At 59.2% G+C, this 15,218-nt stretch overlaps 1 protein-coding gene across 5 annotated transcripts; it reads left to right on the plus strand.

The window, feature by feature from the left end:
- Positions 1–844: 844 nt before the first annotated feature.
- On the plus strand, positions 845–14,571 carry TMEM130 (transmembrane protein 130). Of its 5 annotated transcripts, none has more exons than XR_013998688.1 (9): positions 845–1,118; positions 6,067–6,372; positions 8,088–8,247; positions 8,993–9,159; positions 9,392–9,476; positions 10,555–10,757; positions 12,679–12,791; positions 13,265–14,134; positions 14,377–14,558. XR_013998688.1 is itself a non-coding variant. In XM_081135315.1 (9 exons), exons 1-9 carry the CDS (start codon positions 1,034–1,036, stop codon positions 13,412–13,414), a joined length of 1,371 nt encoding a protein of 456 aa, XP_080991441.1. In that variant the 5' UTR covers positions 880–1,033; the 3' UTR covers positions 13,415–14,558. The 5 variants fall into 5 exon arrangements, 4 of the variants coding, with proteins under 4 accessions (XP_080991443.1, XP_080991444.1, XP_080991441.1 ...); XM_081135315.1 differs by adding an exon at positions 5,656–5,721 and having other exon boundaries at positions 880–1,118; positions 13,229–14,558; XM_081135316.1 differs by adding an exon at positions 5,656–5,721 and having other exon boundaries at positions 974–1,118; positions 13,265–14,561.
- Positions 14,572–15,218: the final 647 nt, after the last annotated feature.

The raw sequence follows: 15,218 nt of genomic DNA on the forward strand, positions 1-15,218 counted from the left end.
AGCGCCTCGGCGGCTAGTTATCCAGCCCGCACCGTTCTTCCCGCAGGCACAAAGCTGGCTTCCCGCGGCTGGCAGGCCGTGCTCGACCTCAACTGCATGACCCCCTCCCTCCGGGCCCCGTCCCTGCCCAGGGACAGAGTACAGCCGAGCTGGCCCCAGGGCCCAGGCTGCTATGTCCAGTCTTGCAGGCCAGCCAGGCCTGGCCACCCCCTAGGCCCTGGAGTCGGAGGAAAGGCGCGCTCCGCTCGGCCACGGCGCATGGAAGCGCCGGCTTAGGCAAAGGAGCGCTCGCCGCGCTCTTGGTGTCTGTCCTGCGCGGCCCCCCGTGACCGCGACGTCGCCGGGGCCCGCGCTGGAGCACAGGCCCTATTGCACAGCGGGCGCAGAGAGGGTAAACTGAGGAACAGCCTCAGTCCCAGGGCAGGGCCCCTGTGCTCAAGCCCCTCTCCCTGGAGGGGGCATTTCCAGGCCCGCTGCCCAGCGCCTGGCATGCAGCAGGCGCTCACCACGCCTCGGATGGAGAGCCGCTTCCCCAAGCCGAGCGCGTCACGAGGGCAGAAGGCACCTGGAGAAGGGCCCGGAGGAGCCTGCCGGAGGCTTCGCAGCCCGGCGCGCGTCCGTGGGGATCTCGCAGCCGACGGGGTGGGAGCGCTGAGCCGGAGCCCGGGGGGGGGGGGGGGGGGCGCGAGGGGAGGGTCGCGGGGAGGGGAGAGAGCTCCGGGGGGAGGAGCGTGGGAGGGGCGCGGACCCGGGGAGCAGACGGAGGGTCGGGGGGGCGGGGGGGGGCAGCGAGGGGAGGGAAGGACGGGGAGGGGCCGCGGGGAGGGGGCGCCGAGCCGCTGACGTGGGCTGGGGTCTGTGCGGCTGGCTGGGGAGGCGAGGGCGCGCGGAGACAAGGCGTCCCCAAGCGAGGACGAGCCGGCGCCGCGCGCCCGCACCTCCCCGCACCGCCCGCGCCGCGCGCCCCGGGGACAGGCCGCCGCCGCCGAGTGGAGCCTCGTCCTGTCCGGCTCCTGCTGCTCCCGGAGCCGCCATGGCCCCGGCCCTGCGGCCGCTCGTCAGCCAGGTCCTCTGGCTCGCCTGCCTCCTGCCCTCGGCCCCAGCCGTGCGGGCCGCAGGTAAGGCGCCGCGGGGGCGGCCGCGGCCTCGGGGGCCCGGGCTGCGGGGCTGCTGCCGTGCGCCCTGCGCGCGTCTCCCTCCTTCCCCGCGTCCCCGCGCCGCGTTTCGCAGGGGACAGCGCCGGCCGGGCGCCGCGAAGCCCGCTCCTCTCTCTCCCTTCACCGCCCTCCCCAGAAGTCGCCTCGCCGCTTGAGGGGGCTCCCTGCGCCCCCCGGTTTCTGCGGCCACCTCTAGATGCGCCCCGCGCTGCCCTGGGAACCGCGCGCGGTGCCCCCGGAACCCATCCGGATGCTCGGGGATCTCACAGCCCATAGGGGTGCGGGTGACCGCGCGGGGAGGCCGGGTCCGTGGGGGTCGGCCGTGACCTCGCAGCCCCCCAGGGCGCGCCCCGGGCATGGTTCTGCTCTGAAACGTCGCCTTGTCTGCAGAGCCTTCCCCGGCTGGTAGTGTGGGCTGGGGGGAGGGGGAGAGATTTTAAAGCCCAGGAGGCCAGTCTGCCGTTGGCGCTCTGGGAATGTTTCCAGCCTGGACCCCGAGCAGGTTCCCCGGCCCCACCCTGTGTTTCTGGCCGCGCTTCTGCCATCCCCACCGCCCCACCGCTGGGAAGCCAGCACCACATTTTCTGCCTCGTTTTGGCGACAAAAAAGGACCCAGATCGGAGGGGTGCTGCGTAACAGTAGAGACGCGGGCAGCTATGGGGTGGGGTGTTAAATATTATCCAACAATTTCATTCCCCCGCTCCCCCCCCATCTTCAAAGAATAGGGGAGAGAGAGAGGAAGGCAATTCTGTGCAATAAATGCCACCAGGTAAAATCAGAACTTGCATCTCAGGGATGAAATAAGAGAATTTTGTGGGAACTGTGCTTGTTCAGGATCACCTGCCTCCCCCTAGGGATTCATAGAAATGGGATCTCTTGTCCATTAGGCTTACTTGTCCAGAAGTGATTGATGTGGCCTAAATTACAAAAAAAATAATAATAATTCTTTGGAAGTCATGTGTGGTTCCCAGCCTGGCCTACTGCACCCATGATATGGTCAAAATAGCCGGGAACAGGGTTGGGGGAAACCCACAGGGAAAAATAGAGGCTTGGGCGCCCTTTCCACCCTTCCTGGGATCTGGGCCAGCCCCGCACCAGGGTTGAAGTCAGAAGTCTGTGCCCTGCACCATTAATTCCAGGATGTGTTACCCGGACTTCAGAGTACCCTGGACTGTGTCTACATGTGCAGCATGGAAAGGCTGATGTTGCCATTTTCTAGAATGTTCAGGGCCCCAACGCTGTGCTGTGAGAGACAATGTGTGTGCTCCAAGTGGAAGCCCTGGGGCTCGCCCGTGGGTGTTGCCTCCCTGGGTCAAGCTTTGTGGCAGTTGTCAGCTCGCTTTCTGCTTTGGCTCTTTCTGCTCAGGGTCTCTCGGGGTACCTGTGGCGTCCCTCTGAGCCATGCCTTGAGGGCTCTGTCACTTGGACTCTCCACCTTGGAAACGTGGATTTTGCCGATGGGTAGGGTAACAGGACCTGAGCTTGGTTTCTTCAGCCACATGGTGCAAAGCCTTCACAGTCCATTTCCACCTGAATGTCCTGGACACTCCCAGAGCCCTGAAGAAGAGCTACAGCATCACCCAGGAACTGTGAAACATCTGCTTTAAAAAAAAAATGCTTAAGAAAAAGTGCCCTTGGAGGCTTCTTGTGTCAGGACAGGTAGGGGTCTCCGGGAGCTGCGCCAGCGTCTGCGCAAAGTCTGCTGTAGCCACAGCCCCACTCCTCCTCCCTCCTCCCGGCTGAGCCTGCGGCCCTCCGATTCCATCCCCCTGGCAACCGATCTGCTCGGTGCTGCACGCGCCTTGACGGGCGCCCGTCTCTGCAGATGCTGCATGGCCATTAACATGCAGCCACGGAGTGTCCCTGCCACCTGCCAGCCTGCTCTGGCCCAACGCTCCTTGCCTGGGGCAGGGGGGCGGGGGGTGGCCTCTTATCCAAGCACCTCTTTCTGCCCAGCCTGGCCGGATGCTGCCCCCCAGCCAGAGGGAGAGAGAACAGAACTCAGCCTGGTGGTGCTGATCCGCTTGTGGCCACAGGCAGTGGCATGATCCCGGAGGGCTCAGTCCCCTCATGTAAAACACACACCTTATCTTCTTGGGGAAGCTTCTGCCACAGCGCCTGGAAATCCCTCCTTGGGACATGGGCCAGGGGAAAGCATTGCCTCAAGGCAAATGGGGACAGTTGAGGACACACTCGCTTGCCTCCCAGTTTTGTTGAGTCCCACAGGTCTCTCATGAGCTCCCTGAGGGTAGGAGGCACATCTGTACTTCTGGGTTCCCCTAACACCTGTGGGGGGTGAGACCCAAGGACAGGGCTCAGTCAGTACCACCTGGGTGAACAGTGGTATTGGGCAATGCCAGGTGGGCTGGTCCCTTTGCCACACCCTTCTCTCCAGGTGCCACTCGGCGGCAGCAGTGTTGAACACCTACTGTGTGCTAAGCACTTTGCTAGGCACAGGGGAGACGGGGATGATCCCTGCCCTAACGCCACTTACAGTGCAGTGGGGAGATGAGAAAACATGGGGTTGTGACATCTGTGTGCTCAGGCTGCTGAGAGCACAGGGAGGTGAGGGATTCAGGGTAGGCCTCCCAGAAAAGAGCATATCCAACAAATAAGTGGGGAAGGGCCGTGGGGACAGCATGTGCAAAGGTCCTGAGGCTAGGAAGGTCAGCATGTTGCAGGAAACTGCAAGAGTTAAAGTGGCCGGCTACGGACATGACTCTGTCCTTCACCCTGAGACTGGCCAGTGATCAGATGACCTGTGCAGGAAGCTTGTTGTGGGCAGGGCTGGAGGCCAAAGATCAAGGATGGCATGTGGCAGTAATCCAGGCAGGGCTGAATGCTGGCCCTCAGCGATGCCATAGTGATGGAGAGGAGGCAAGCATGCCCAGTGAGGAGTTAGAGTAGCAGCGCCCTGGGGATGGGTTCTCGGGACAGCTGGATCCCCTGATCTCAACAGAGTGCTGGGTGAAGGGGATGGCAGGTTTGAGGAGGGGAGACGTTCAGAAGGTCTAGGACAGAACCGTCCAACAGAAGTTTGGGTATGAAGGAAATGTTCCTGATCTGTGCTGTCCCGAAGAGGAGCTAATACCCACTTGCGGCTATTCAACACTTGCAATGCGGCTAGTGCAACTGAGGAGTGGAATTTTTAGTGTTAGTTAAATTTGACTACTCAACTTGGATTAATTTTTCCATTCCGGCCTGGAGCCCAGAGAGTGGGTCTGTGTTGCTGGGCTCCATCAGCATTCAGGAGGCCCTCGAAGCCGCGGGAGACGGTGCCTGTGGCCGGGGAGGTGGGCGGGAGAGAGTGAAATGAGCCGGCAGCCGCTCCCCAACTCCTCTGCCTCCTCCTGCCCAGGCGCCCCTGCAGCAGGCTGCACACTCAACCTCAGGCCCTCCGGAGACCTCGCCTGCGGAGGAAACACATTACAGGAGAAGAGCCACCAAGCGGCGGCAGTGTTCTCGACGAGCGCTACCTGCTTGAGGAATTATCGTGTACATGTGGAGACTCACATCAGTGTGACCATGGACACGCTTTTGATATGTTGTGCTGTGAAAATAAAATAATTCAAAATTGTGTGCAGAGTGTGATCATGACTAAATGAAACACTTCTCTGCGTGAAAAAGACACGAGGACAGCAATAAGCCAGCAGTGGTTGTCTTCAGGAGGGAGGATAGTTGGACATTCTAATATCCTTTGTGCATATGCATCACCTTGATGGTGGCAGCAAGCTCATTTTAAACATCTTACCTTGTTTATACAGTAAGCTATTGTGCAGCTGTCAAAGCAGTGGGAGAATTATGACAGGAAATGCCCATGATTCAGAATTGAAAAGACAATAGACTCTCTACTCTCAGAGTAAGAGCATGATTTAAAAATAATAGGAAATGCTCAAATATGGTAACAGTGGTGGTTACCGATTCTTTTTTTAAAAAAAAAAAATCTTTATTGATCTCAGAGAGAGGAAAGGAGAGGGAGAGAGAGAGAGAAACATCAATGATGAGAGAGTCATCGATCGGCTGCCTCCTGCACGCCCCCTACTGGGGATCGAGCCCGCAACCCGGGCATGTGCCCCGACCGGGAATTGAACCGGGATCTCCTGGATCCTAGGTCGGTGCTCAACCACGGAGCCAGGCCTGGCTGGGCTGTTTTCATTTTTAATAAACTATTTTAATTTCTTACTTTAGACTTTATTTTCAGGTTACAGTTAGTCTTACCTTCAATGTGGTGGCTGGGAGAGGATTGTTATTTAAAAGGCCTCCATCGCGCCCTGGCTGGTTTGGCTCAATGGTTAGAGCATCGGGCTGAAGGGTCTGAGGTTCAATTCCCGGTCAAGGGCATGTACCTCGGTTGCAGGTTCGATCCCTGGTCCCAGTCAAGGTGAGTGTGGAAGGCAACCAATCGATGTGTCTCTCTCACGTTGGTGTCTCTCTCTCTCTCTCTCTCTCTCTCTCCCCCCCCTCCCTCTTTTCCACTCTCTCTAAAAACCAATGGAAGAATATCCTTGGATCAGGGGTAACAACAACAGAAACTTGGACTTCTGTCTGACATGCAGTGGGCACGGTGAGCGGTTCTCAGCAGCCGCCACCGCGGTTCTTCCCGTGCGCGGGCAGCCGTCCCCCACAGCCGGGGTGTCAGTCCAGGCGGTCCCCCACGCCATGCGCGTGCTCTGTGATAGAAACTAGGGACACCCGAAACCATGTGATTTGGAGTGTGTCCGCCCCGGGTTTCAATCCCAGCTTGGCAGTGAACTAGCTACGTGACTCTCGGGCAAGTCACTTGAACTGCTGGGCCTCAGTTTCTCCACCTGTCACATGGAATAATAGAAGCCAGCCCAGAGGGCGGCAGTGGGGTGGGTTCCTTGCCATGTCCCCTCCTGAAACGTAGTTTTTGTTTCTCGGCTCCTAGGCCTGTATGAACTTCAGCTCATCACTGATAGCCCGGCCACCACGGGGGCAGAGGTGACCATCACAGCCAGCCTGGAGGCCAGTGACAACGGCAGCCTGGCCCTGCCCGCCAGCTCCCACTCCTACCGCTTCCACTGGATCCACAGCCCGCTGCTGCTCACGGGGAAGACTGATGGGGCTTTCAGCTCGACCATCCGCGCCGTGGGAAACGTGCCCGGGGACTTCCCCGTCTCCGTGTGGGTCACCGCCGCCGACTGCTGGATGTGCCAGCCGGTGGCCAGGAGCTTGCTTGTCCTCCCGGTCACAGGTGAGGGCCTTTCCTGCTCGGTAATGTGCCTTCAGAGCCTGGGTGCAGAGACCATCCGGCCTGGCTGGTATTCACAGAAATGCAGAGCAGGCCCTCGGTGCCTTGTCTGTTGTCAGTTGAGTTGACAAAGGATCAGAAAATGGTAACACCCACTGCTGGCAGGGCTGTGCTGAAATGGGCAGTGCTCCTGGGGGTATAAATTAATACCACGCCTTGGAGAGCAGCTGATTGATATGTATCAATTATTTTACTCTTCAGTCTATTCATTTTCATTCCCTCTTTCTCCCCCACCCCTTCCCTCCTTCCAAGAAGTCCCTGCTGTCTTGGAGCTCACAATTACTTAAATAATTTATCTTTGGTCCTGCTGCTGTGGCTCAGTGGTTGAGCGTCAACCTGGGATCCAGGAGATCGCAGTTCGATTCCGGGTCAGGGCACATGTCCGGGTTGCGGGCTCGATCCCCAGCAGGGGGCGTGCAGGAGACAGCTGATCAATGACTCTCATCACTGATGTTTCTCTCTCTCTCCCTCTCCCTTCCTCTCTCTGAAATTAATAAAAACATATTAAAAACAAACAAACAAAAATCAATATGATTGGGGAAAAAAAGAGGCTCTCCCTCCCGGGAGCATGCCCGCGCCTTTCCCCTTTCCCCTCCCCTTCCCACCCCCTACCCCAGGCATATTACCTTTAGTTTCCTCAGTCCCAAGCTCCTAGGGCCCTTCCTTTGCCTCTATAACTTGTTTCCTAAGCCCATTTCTTCTAGAAATTACTTCTTCCACCTCTGTAATTTTACCAAATAAATGTTCTCTTATAAAAAAAATAGAATTTACCTTCAGGAAATAAACCTGCATTTGGGTGATGCTTTACGGGCAAAGGTGTTGGCCGAAGTGGCATTTACAGCAGCAGGAAAAACAGCAGCAAGCTAAGCGGGCGGCCACAGGGGGGCGCTGGGGGTACCGGCCCGTTTGTCTAATGAATACTAACGGCCTTTACACGAGTTAGTAATGTCCTGGGAGGACACTCATGCTTGTAACATTCTAAAAAGCAAGAGAGAATTTTATAACCAGGTCCGTCACCTGCGTTTACTGTACGCGTGCACACGCACTCACCAGTGCTTTGCGATTCTTCGCAGTCGCCCGCAGTGGCTGTGTCAGTGACGCGAAGCTTCTTTCCCTTCCGTTCTACTTTTCAGTGTTTTCGGAATGAGCGTGACTGAGCGCCGCTTGCCCTCTGCTTTTGTGCCGAAAAAAAATCAGCTCTTCCATTTTCTTTGAGGACACAGAACGCAGGTCCTCCCCCAGCCCAGCACGCTGGGCGTGGAGATGTGACCGGTGGAACTGCTCATTTTTTAGGCTCACCTAATGCTTTGAAATACTCCCCAGAAGTTACTTTCAAAGCCTGTGCGTGTCCTTCTGATTCTGGGCATCTTTTGTGCCAGAAAGTTCAGGGTCCTGGTGGCAGGGGCGCAGGCGCAAAGCTACGCCTGTCATACCCGCTGTGGGCCTCCAACAGTGTCTACACTGTGGGTGTGATGACTTGGGGGACACGCGCCTCTGTGTACAGTGGCCTGCAGGGTCCCCCCTCGCCACCGGCAGCTCTGACAGCCAGAAGGTCAGGTAGGGGAGAGGCTGCTCCGCCTGCAGACAGTGAGGTCGCTCCTGGCTCCGCCCTCCCGACACCTCAGTGGGCTCACCTTCCCTTGGTCTCTCTCTCCCAGATGCCATCGTGGGGAACCTGGTTGTCACCCAGAACACATCCCTGCCCGGGCCCAGCTCCTATCTCACCAAGACAGTCCTTAAAGCTTCCTTCCTCCTTCATGACCCAAGCAACTTCTTCAAGGCTGCCTCGTTTCTCTACAGCTGGGACTTCGGAGACGGGTATGCGCTGACTCCCTTCGATGCCCCAAAGCCTTGCCCATGGTGGTGGCCCTGTTGTCCCATGCAGGGTGCTCTGAACTGTCCCGCCTTCACCCCCTCACTCTCTCTCGCTCCAAACATTCCTGAGCACCTTCCTACTCTGTGTTGAGCTTGGGGTGGGTGGGGAGCAGTGGTGTCATGGGATCTGCCTTCGAGGTGCCTGCACCCTAATAGAGGAGGTCATTGGTGCTCAACACAGAAGGTCAAGGCAGGGAGGATTTCTGTCCATTGACTTGGGAGGGACCTGTTCCGGCTTCATTTCTCTGTACTCCTCCTCTCCAAACAAGCCAGGCTGCAGGAGGCAGGTTGGGAAGTGGAGTCAGAGGCTGGGCCCAGGCAGCCCACAGGCACCCCAAGTTCAAGCAGGGGTGGAGCTCAGTGGATACCCCTCACCCACTTGAGTCCCCACAAGGCCCTGGCTGACAGCCCCGCATGTGAGCCTGTAAGCCCCCTGGGGGTGAGGATGGTGCATGTGAAGGGTCTCCGAGCCTCTAATGACCTTGGAAAGTGGGCGTGCGGGCGCCGAGGCTCCCACGGCCTCTCGGCAAGCCTAAGGAGCCTCTTCCACCATTTGGAGGCTGCTGCTGTGATGACAGGCTTGCTCACGGGGCAGTGGTAGCCGGGGCGTGTCACTGTACAGCCACCCTGGACTCTAAGAAGTCACGTGAGTCACTCTGTCATCTGTCTCCTCGCTGTCACCTTCCAGCACCCAGATGGTGACTGAAGACTCTATGGTCTATTACAATTATTCGATCATTGGGACCTTCACCGCAAAGCTCAAAGTGGTGGCGGAGTGGGAACAGACAGCCCCGGACGCTGGGAAGGGCGTCGCTCAGAAGACGGGGGACTTCTCTGCCTCGCTGAAGCTGCAGGGTGAGTCCCTGGGGGTGGGCGAGGCTGAGTGCTTCTTGTCCCCCGGCTGCATTAGCCTCTGGTCAAGGGCACGAGGCACAGTGGGCTGTGCCTCAGTCTACCACCAGGGAGGAAGCACCGAAACCCGTCTCTCCCTGGCTTTGGCGAGAGGCGGTTGCACAGCCCTGGGCTCTGGGAGCCCTGAGACATCTGTCCTTAGCCACCGGGCTTAACGGGGTCCTCTGTCTTCCAGAAATCCTTCGAGGAATCCAAGTCTTGGGGCCCACCCAAATTCAGACTTTCCAAAAGATGACAGTGACCTTGAACTTCCTGGGGAGGTGAGTGAACCCCAGAGTGCGTGGTATGTGACTGTGCCCACTCTCCCTGCAGATGACCCTGAGCCTGCTCCATTCCCTGAGGTGGCCGACATCTGGGGCTCTTGGGAGGATGATGCCACCCAGCCCCTTGACTGTGCCATGGGAGAGCTGTGGGCACAGCTCCATTCTCAGGGCTCAGGGGAGGGAGCACTGCCTTTCGGGGCTGTCTGCAGTGTGGGCGTCAAGGCAAAGGAAGGCGAGGGACTCCTTCTGTGGAAGGCCCTCCACACGTGACTCGGAAAGCAAGCCATCTTAGGTAGGACGTGGCCCAGCTCTTGGCAAGAATGGCATTAAGCTGGGTTTGTAGTAAGTGACAAGACGTGGAGAGGCCGGGCGTGCTTGCCCCACACGGGTGGACGGAGCTGCAGCGCTCAGCAGCCGGGCCCAGCCCTCCAGGGGCTCTCGTGGGGAAGACCATCCCCTCCACAGGGACACGGCTTATTCCACAGGGAATAAGCAGCGTGGCTAAGGGAGGAGAAAGACATGCCGGGGGCTGGGGGCCCCCTAAAGCTTTCAGGGGGCCGCGGAGGCAGGAGCGTCCCTCTGGGAGGCGGTGGGCAGCCTGGCTGCGGGTGCTCTGCCTGAGCCCGGGGCTGCGTGAGGGGACTTCCCACCGGGCGTCCTTAGATGGACCTGTGGTTCCCAGCTTCTGGGCTGTGCTAGCAGGCAGGTCACTCGAAATGCACCCGTCCCCTCAGACCCATCACAAGCCGACTCACCTCTCAGGTCCCCCTCAAGTGCCACCTCCTCCAGGAGGCTCGCGCAGCGCCCCACCCGTGTCACTGGGGCTCGCCCTGCCTCGCCCAGCCCTCCGGCCGGGCTCTGTTTGCCTCACTGGCTGGAATCCCCTCGGGGCCCCGGGCCATCTCTATCTACTGTTCTGTTCCCGTCTGGAAGGTGTGAAGGGGAGGCCAGGACAGCTGGGTGTTCTGTCTGGGAAGGACACAAAGTTCACAGCCACCTGGCCTTCCTTGGACTTGGTCTGTGTTCACACTGTCGGCTGAGCCATTTCTGAAAAACTGCCCACGTTTCCCTGCAGCCCCCCTCTGACCGTGTGCTGGCGCCTCAAGCCTGAGTGCCTCCCGCTGGAGGAAGGCGAGTGTCACCCGGTATCCGTGGCCGGCACTGCTTACAACCTGACCCACATCTTCAGGGACCCTGGGGACTACTGCTTCAGCATCCGGGCCGAGAATGTCATCAGCAAGACGCATCAGTACCACAGGGTCCAGGTGTGGCCCTCCAGTAAGTGACGCGTCCCCTTCTGCTCAGAGCCACACCCTGCCACCAGGCCACCCTGCCCATCCATCAACAACCAACCCCTCCAACACGAGAATCGTCAATAACCCTCCTGACCCCAACCAATACCACTGACCGACTGCCCGCACCCCTCCCCCACCACACTGTACCGGTGCCCCCGACAGCCAGCTCTAGCACCACCGTCCTACCAGCGCGCCCTTGACGCCGCCGCTAGCAGTAACGACAGCCAGTCAGCCACCGCCAGCCCACCGGGCCTCCGCACACACCGCGGGCATCGCCTGCCGCGTCCAGATCCAGCAGACAGCTCTGGGACTGCCACGCCCGTCGGCACTGCCACTAACAGCCCTCCTGGCGGCCCCGCGCCACCTGGGCCAGCGCCACCACTCCCGCGCCACCTCAGCATCTCAGCGCCCCCGCTGCCACCACCGGCACCATCAGTGTCCCTGCCGTGTTACCAACGCCCCACACGTCCCCACACAAACACTCCCACACGGAATGAGCCACCGTGATCGCAGTGCCCCCCGTTCGTCCCCATCTCCCCCACCTCAGCGCATGACCCCTGTCACAGCTCTGTCACCACCACTAAGACCCGTGTCCCCAGCAGTGACTGTGGGACTCACAGGGCTGCTGCGGGTCCCGGGGAGAGTGAGCTGCTCAGAAAGTGCACAGTGCGGCCCCTCTCATTCATAGGGATGTCCAGCCTGTGCCCCTGAAAGACTCTTCTCCAAGCTGTCGTCAGGCCCATCCACAGGAGCAGCTATGACGGCGTTAGGTTCTCCCCTTCATTTCCAAGGGGACTCTTCTGTGACCCCCGAAAAGTGCTTGCTTATATAGAGGAGAAAGTTGGAGCCCAGATCCCTCAGGGATGGTCTTTCAGACACCCAGCCGGGTCCCCCCTGTATAGTACAAAAGGAAGCCCTCCCAGCGGCCCTGTCCCCAGGGGTGGCCCTGTCCCCTCCAGTCTCGCCAGTCCCTCTGAGCCCTTGAGGAGATGCTGCATTCCACTCCAGGCCCTGGCTGACCTTGTGGGCCAGGCAGACTCTGACCTGCGGGCACCTCAGGGGGCTTGGGCTCTGCCTCCCCCAGCACCTCCTGGGCACTGAGTTCCCAGGGTACCCCCAAATTCTGTGGATAAAACAGCACGCCAGGTAATCAATGCCACCTTTTCTTGGGAAACAGATCCTCATGGTGTCTGTTGGTGCTTATACGCAGGGAACGTAGGAGGGTGAGGGGAGAGGGAGAGAAAACTCACACCTGTAATCACCTGCCACGCGCCTGGCACATTTACACCTCACCTGGCCCCACCCCCATGGCAGCCTCTGGGGTCAGCATTGGCATCAGGTAGCCTGGTGAGAGCCGGGATTTGATCCCACGACCACCTAACTCCAGACTCTGGGCTCTTCCTGCTCTGCCGTGTCGCTTCCTGGCAACAGGATCGGTGAGAGATCCCAGAGCTGCCAGAGAGCAAAAAGCTGCAACAGAGCTCCCAGGGTGGCTTTGGTGCCCTCACAGCGTGGCTTCCCTTCCCCAGTGCAAGTCGCCCAAGAGAGAGCAAGGAGGACGCTGTGATGTCTTTCATGGCCTACACGCGGAGGTCATGTGCTATCACCCCTGTCATGTGCTGTTCACTAGGAACAAGTCACTAATGCAGCATGCACTCGGGGTGGGGACTTTAGCTGCACCTCTCGAAAGTTACTATCAACACTTGTGGACGTATCCTAAAACCCTCACGCACACCGACTTGCTTTTTGTGAAATCCTGGCTTTGCCTTTTGAAGTTCTAGTTGGGATGCGTGTACAGAGGGAAAAGCTCCAGTGGGGTTTGACTGCTCTCTCCCCTGTTGTGGCCTCCTGAGAGCTGGCACTCAAATGCCCAGGCCCGTGACTTGGCCCTTTCTCACTCCCAGGCATCCAGCCAGCTGTCTTTGCTTTCCCCTGTGCCACGCTTATCACCATGATGCTGGCCTTTATCATGTACGTGACCCTGAGGAACGCTGCTCACCAGAAGGACATGGTGGAGGTGGGTGCGCAGGAGGGTGGGGCCGGGCCTCTGGGCCCTGAGAGGGTGAGGGCGGAGCAGGTGTGTGGAGAAAGTATGGGGCCCAGGCCAGAGGGCTTGCAAGGGCCTGGAGCCCAGGACAAGGCCCCAGGGCTGGGGCAGATGTGCCCAAGAGGCATCCGCAAACCAGGCAAAATTTGTTGAGCTGACTTTTTCCCATCTGACTCACCTTCTACACTCACGCCTTGCCTGGCAGCTGTGCCCATGAGCTGGGAAGGGAGAGGGCCACCAAAAGAGGGAGCCCCAGGGGGCAGAAAAGCCCAGGGCACAGTGACATGCTCCATGGTGCCAATAAAGTATTTCTGTGCATGCTGCCGCGGGGCAGCTGAGCTCGTAAGGCCACCTAATGGGGCCCCCGGTGGGCGGGCGATTGACCCGTGGGGTTTTGTTCATCATAGGTGGCTGATTTTGACTTTTCCCCCATGTCTGACAAGAACCCGGAGCCACCGACTGAGGCCAAGTGCTGCCGGATGTGCTGCGGGCCCTTCCTGCTGGAGACTCCGTCTGAGTACCTGGAGGTTGTGCGTGAGAGCCACGGGCTCCTGCCGCCCCTCCACAAGGCTGTCAGAACTTACACAGTGTGAGCGCCCCGCCCAGTCTCGGCTCTAACTAACTGCCAACTCGACACTGTCTGCGGGGTGGCGCGTGCCGCCCAGCAGGAGGGGTTCATGCGTGCGGAGCCATCTACCCTGGCCATCCACCCATCTGTACAGTCCAGCGGCTGTCACAGCCCCGTCAGTCACACCCCCGGCCATCTGTCCACCTGTACAGCCCAGCCACTGCTGTAAGCCCCTCCCCGTCAGCCCCACCCCTCACCTCCAAAGAGGCCCCTGACGTGGTCCCTACTCTCTCCAGGTGCGCCTGGCTGTCCCTCGCCCGCCTGTCCTCCCATGTTGACACATCTGCTGGCCACCTGAGGCTTGAGCTTTCCTCCCCCAGCAGCCCGGCCCTGGTCAGAGAGCCAAGAAGGTCACAAATGATTAGGGATATATCGAAAAAGGTCATGCATAGAGATAAGTGGGGAGGCGCACACGTGTCACACAGATGTCCCAGATGCTTTCCTCTGTATCAGTTCAGCTGGTGCCTGGGACGTACCCTGAATTAGAACCAAGGAAACCTGACCTTCTCCACTTGGCCCCGACAGCTCCGGGGCCTCCTCCGTCCCTTTGTGAGCTGTCTCTGCAGCTATCTGGTCCCATTCTAAGGACGCCTGTTCCCCGCCTGCTTGCTGGGGCTGGGAGGGGGGGCAGGGCTAATACCTAGTGAGTGCAGAGTGCTTTCTAAAAGCCCCTTCTTTTACTGAGGCCCTGTGAACCTCCACGGAGCAAAAGAGGAGTCAAGCTGGTAGGGACTTGGGATCCCTGCCAGGGGAAGGTGGTCTTGCCACCCAGCTGCCCCCAGAGGGGCCTTGAGGAGGAAGAGGCAGGACTGGATGAGCCCGGGGGAACCAAGCCCATTCCTCTTCCCTGCAGCCCAGTGGCTGGAGCGGGCAGAGCAGGCAGAGGGGGCAGATTATGGGCGCAGAGGAGACACAATTGGGCCTCAGTCAACTTTGCAGGGGGGCCGGGAGCGACCCGGGCCTGTTTGGTGGGGACAGGGTGTGGGGGCCGAGCTCTGTTGCTGTTATCATTTGCTCTCAGGCTTTGTGCAGAAAACAGTCATGCAGCTCATGCCCATGAAACACTGCCGTCATTGCTGAATAAAGCTCGTGTGCTCCGAGTATAGCCGAGCATGTGCTGGGCGGCCTGAGGCTCTTTTTCCCCCATGCACGGACATTTGAGTGGTTCTGGGTTGCAGCAGGACGTCCCTGGTGTGTTCTCTGGTGAGTGGCCTGGATGGAGCTGCTGTCTGGGGCCTCGGACCCTGTCAGTGACTCTCAGCCTGCTGGTGGGCTGCGTCAGGGGCAGATCAGACTCTGACGAGGGCTGAGGAGGGTCTCTTGCAGGTGGGTCCAGGCGCCCCCGGGTGACCAACATGCAGCCAAGTGTGACGCTCCGGGTAGACTCTAAATCAGAGTAGGAGTTGTTTCAACCCTTGGGCACTTGTTGAAAATGCACATCCTAGGGTCCGGCCCCCCACATCCGATGAAGCACCTGGGAGGGGGCGGCCACGTTTCCACAAGCCCTCGGGCTCCGGTATATCATCAAGCGTGAGAACCCAGGTCTCCAGTAGGGCTTCTCGAACATGAAAATCACGGGAGGCCTTGTTCAAAGACACACTCTCATTCAGGACGTCAGGAGGGGGGCCTGAGAATCTGCATTTCTAATGAGATTCCTGATGACACTGCTGGCCCCAGAGCACTCTCTGACTAGAAGACCTCTGGGTCTCCACCTGTCCTAAGCTCTTTTTCTTCGGTAAGGGGTTTGGGTTTTTTCCTCCATTGCCCCT

This window comes from Miniopterus schreibersii (assembly GCF_964146895.1).
Source record: "Miniopterus schreibersii genome assembly, chromosome: 4".
Classification (NCBI taxonomy): Eukaryota; Metazoa; Chordata; class Mammalia; order Chiroptera; family Miniopteridae; genus Miniopterus; species Miniopterus schreibersii.

Bases quoted from the DNA above. Each gene is read 5' to 3' on its own strand.
- TMEM130 (XM_081135315.1), top strand. From the start codon at position 1,034: ATGGCCCCGGCCCTGCGGCCGCTCGTCAGCCAGGTCCTCTGGCTCGCC. The intron at 5,722-6,066 runs GTGAGCGGTTCT...CTCGGCTCCTAG, and splicing joins TCTGACATGCAGTGGGCACG to GCCTGTATGAACTTCAGCTC. The intron at 12,792-13,228 runs GTGGGTGCGCAG...TGTTCATCATAG, and splicing joins ACCAGAAGGACATGGTGGAG to GTGGCTGATTTTGACTTTTC.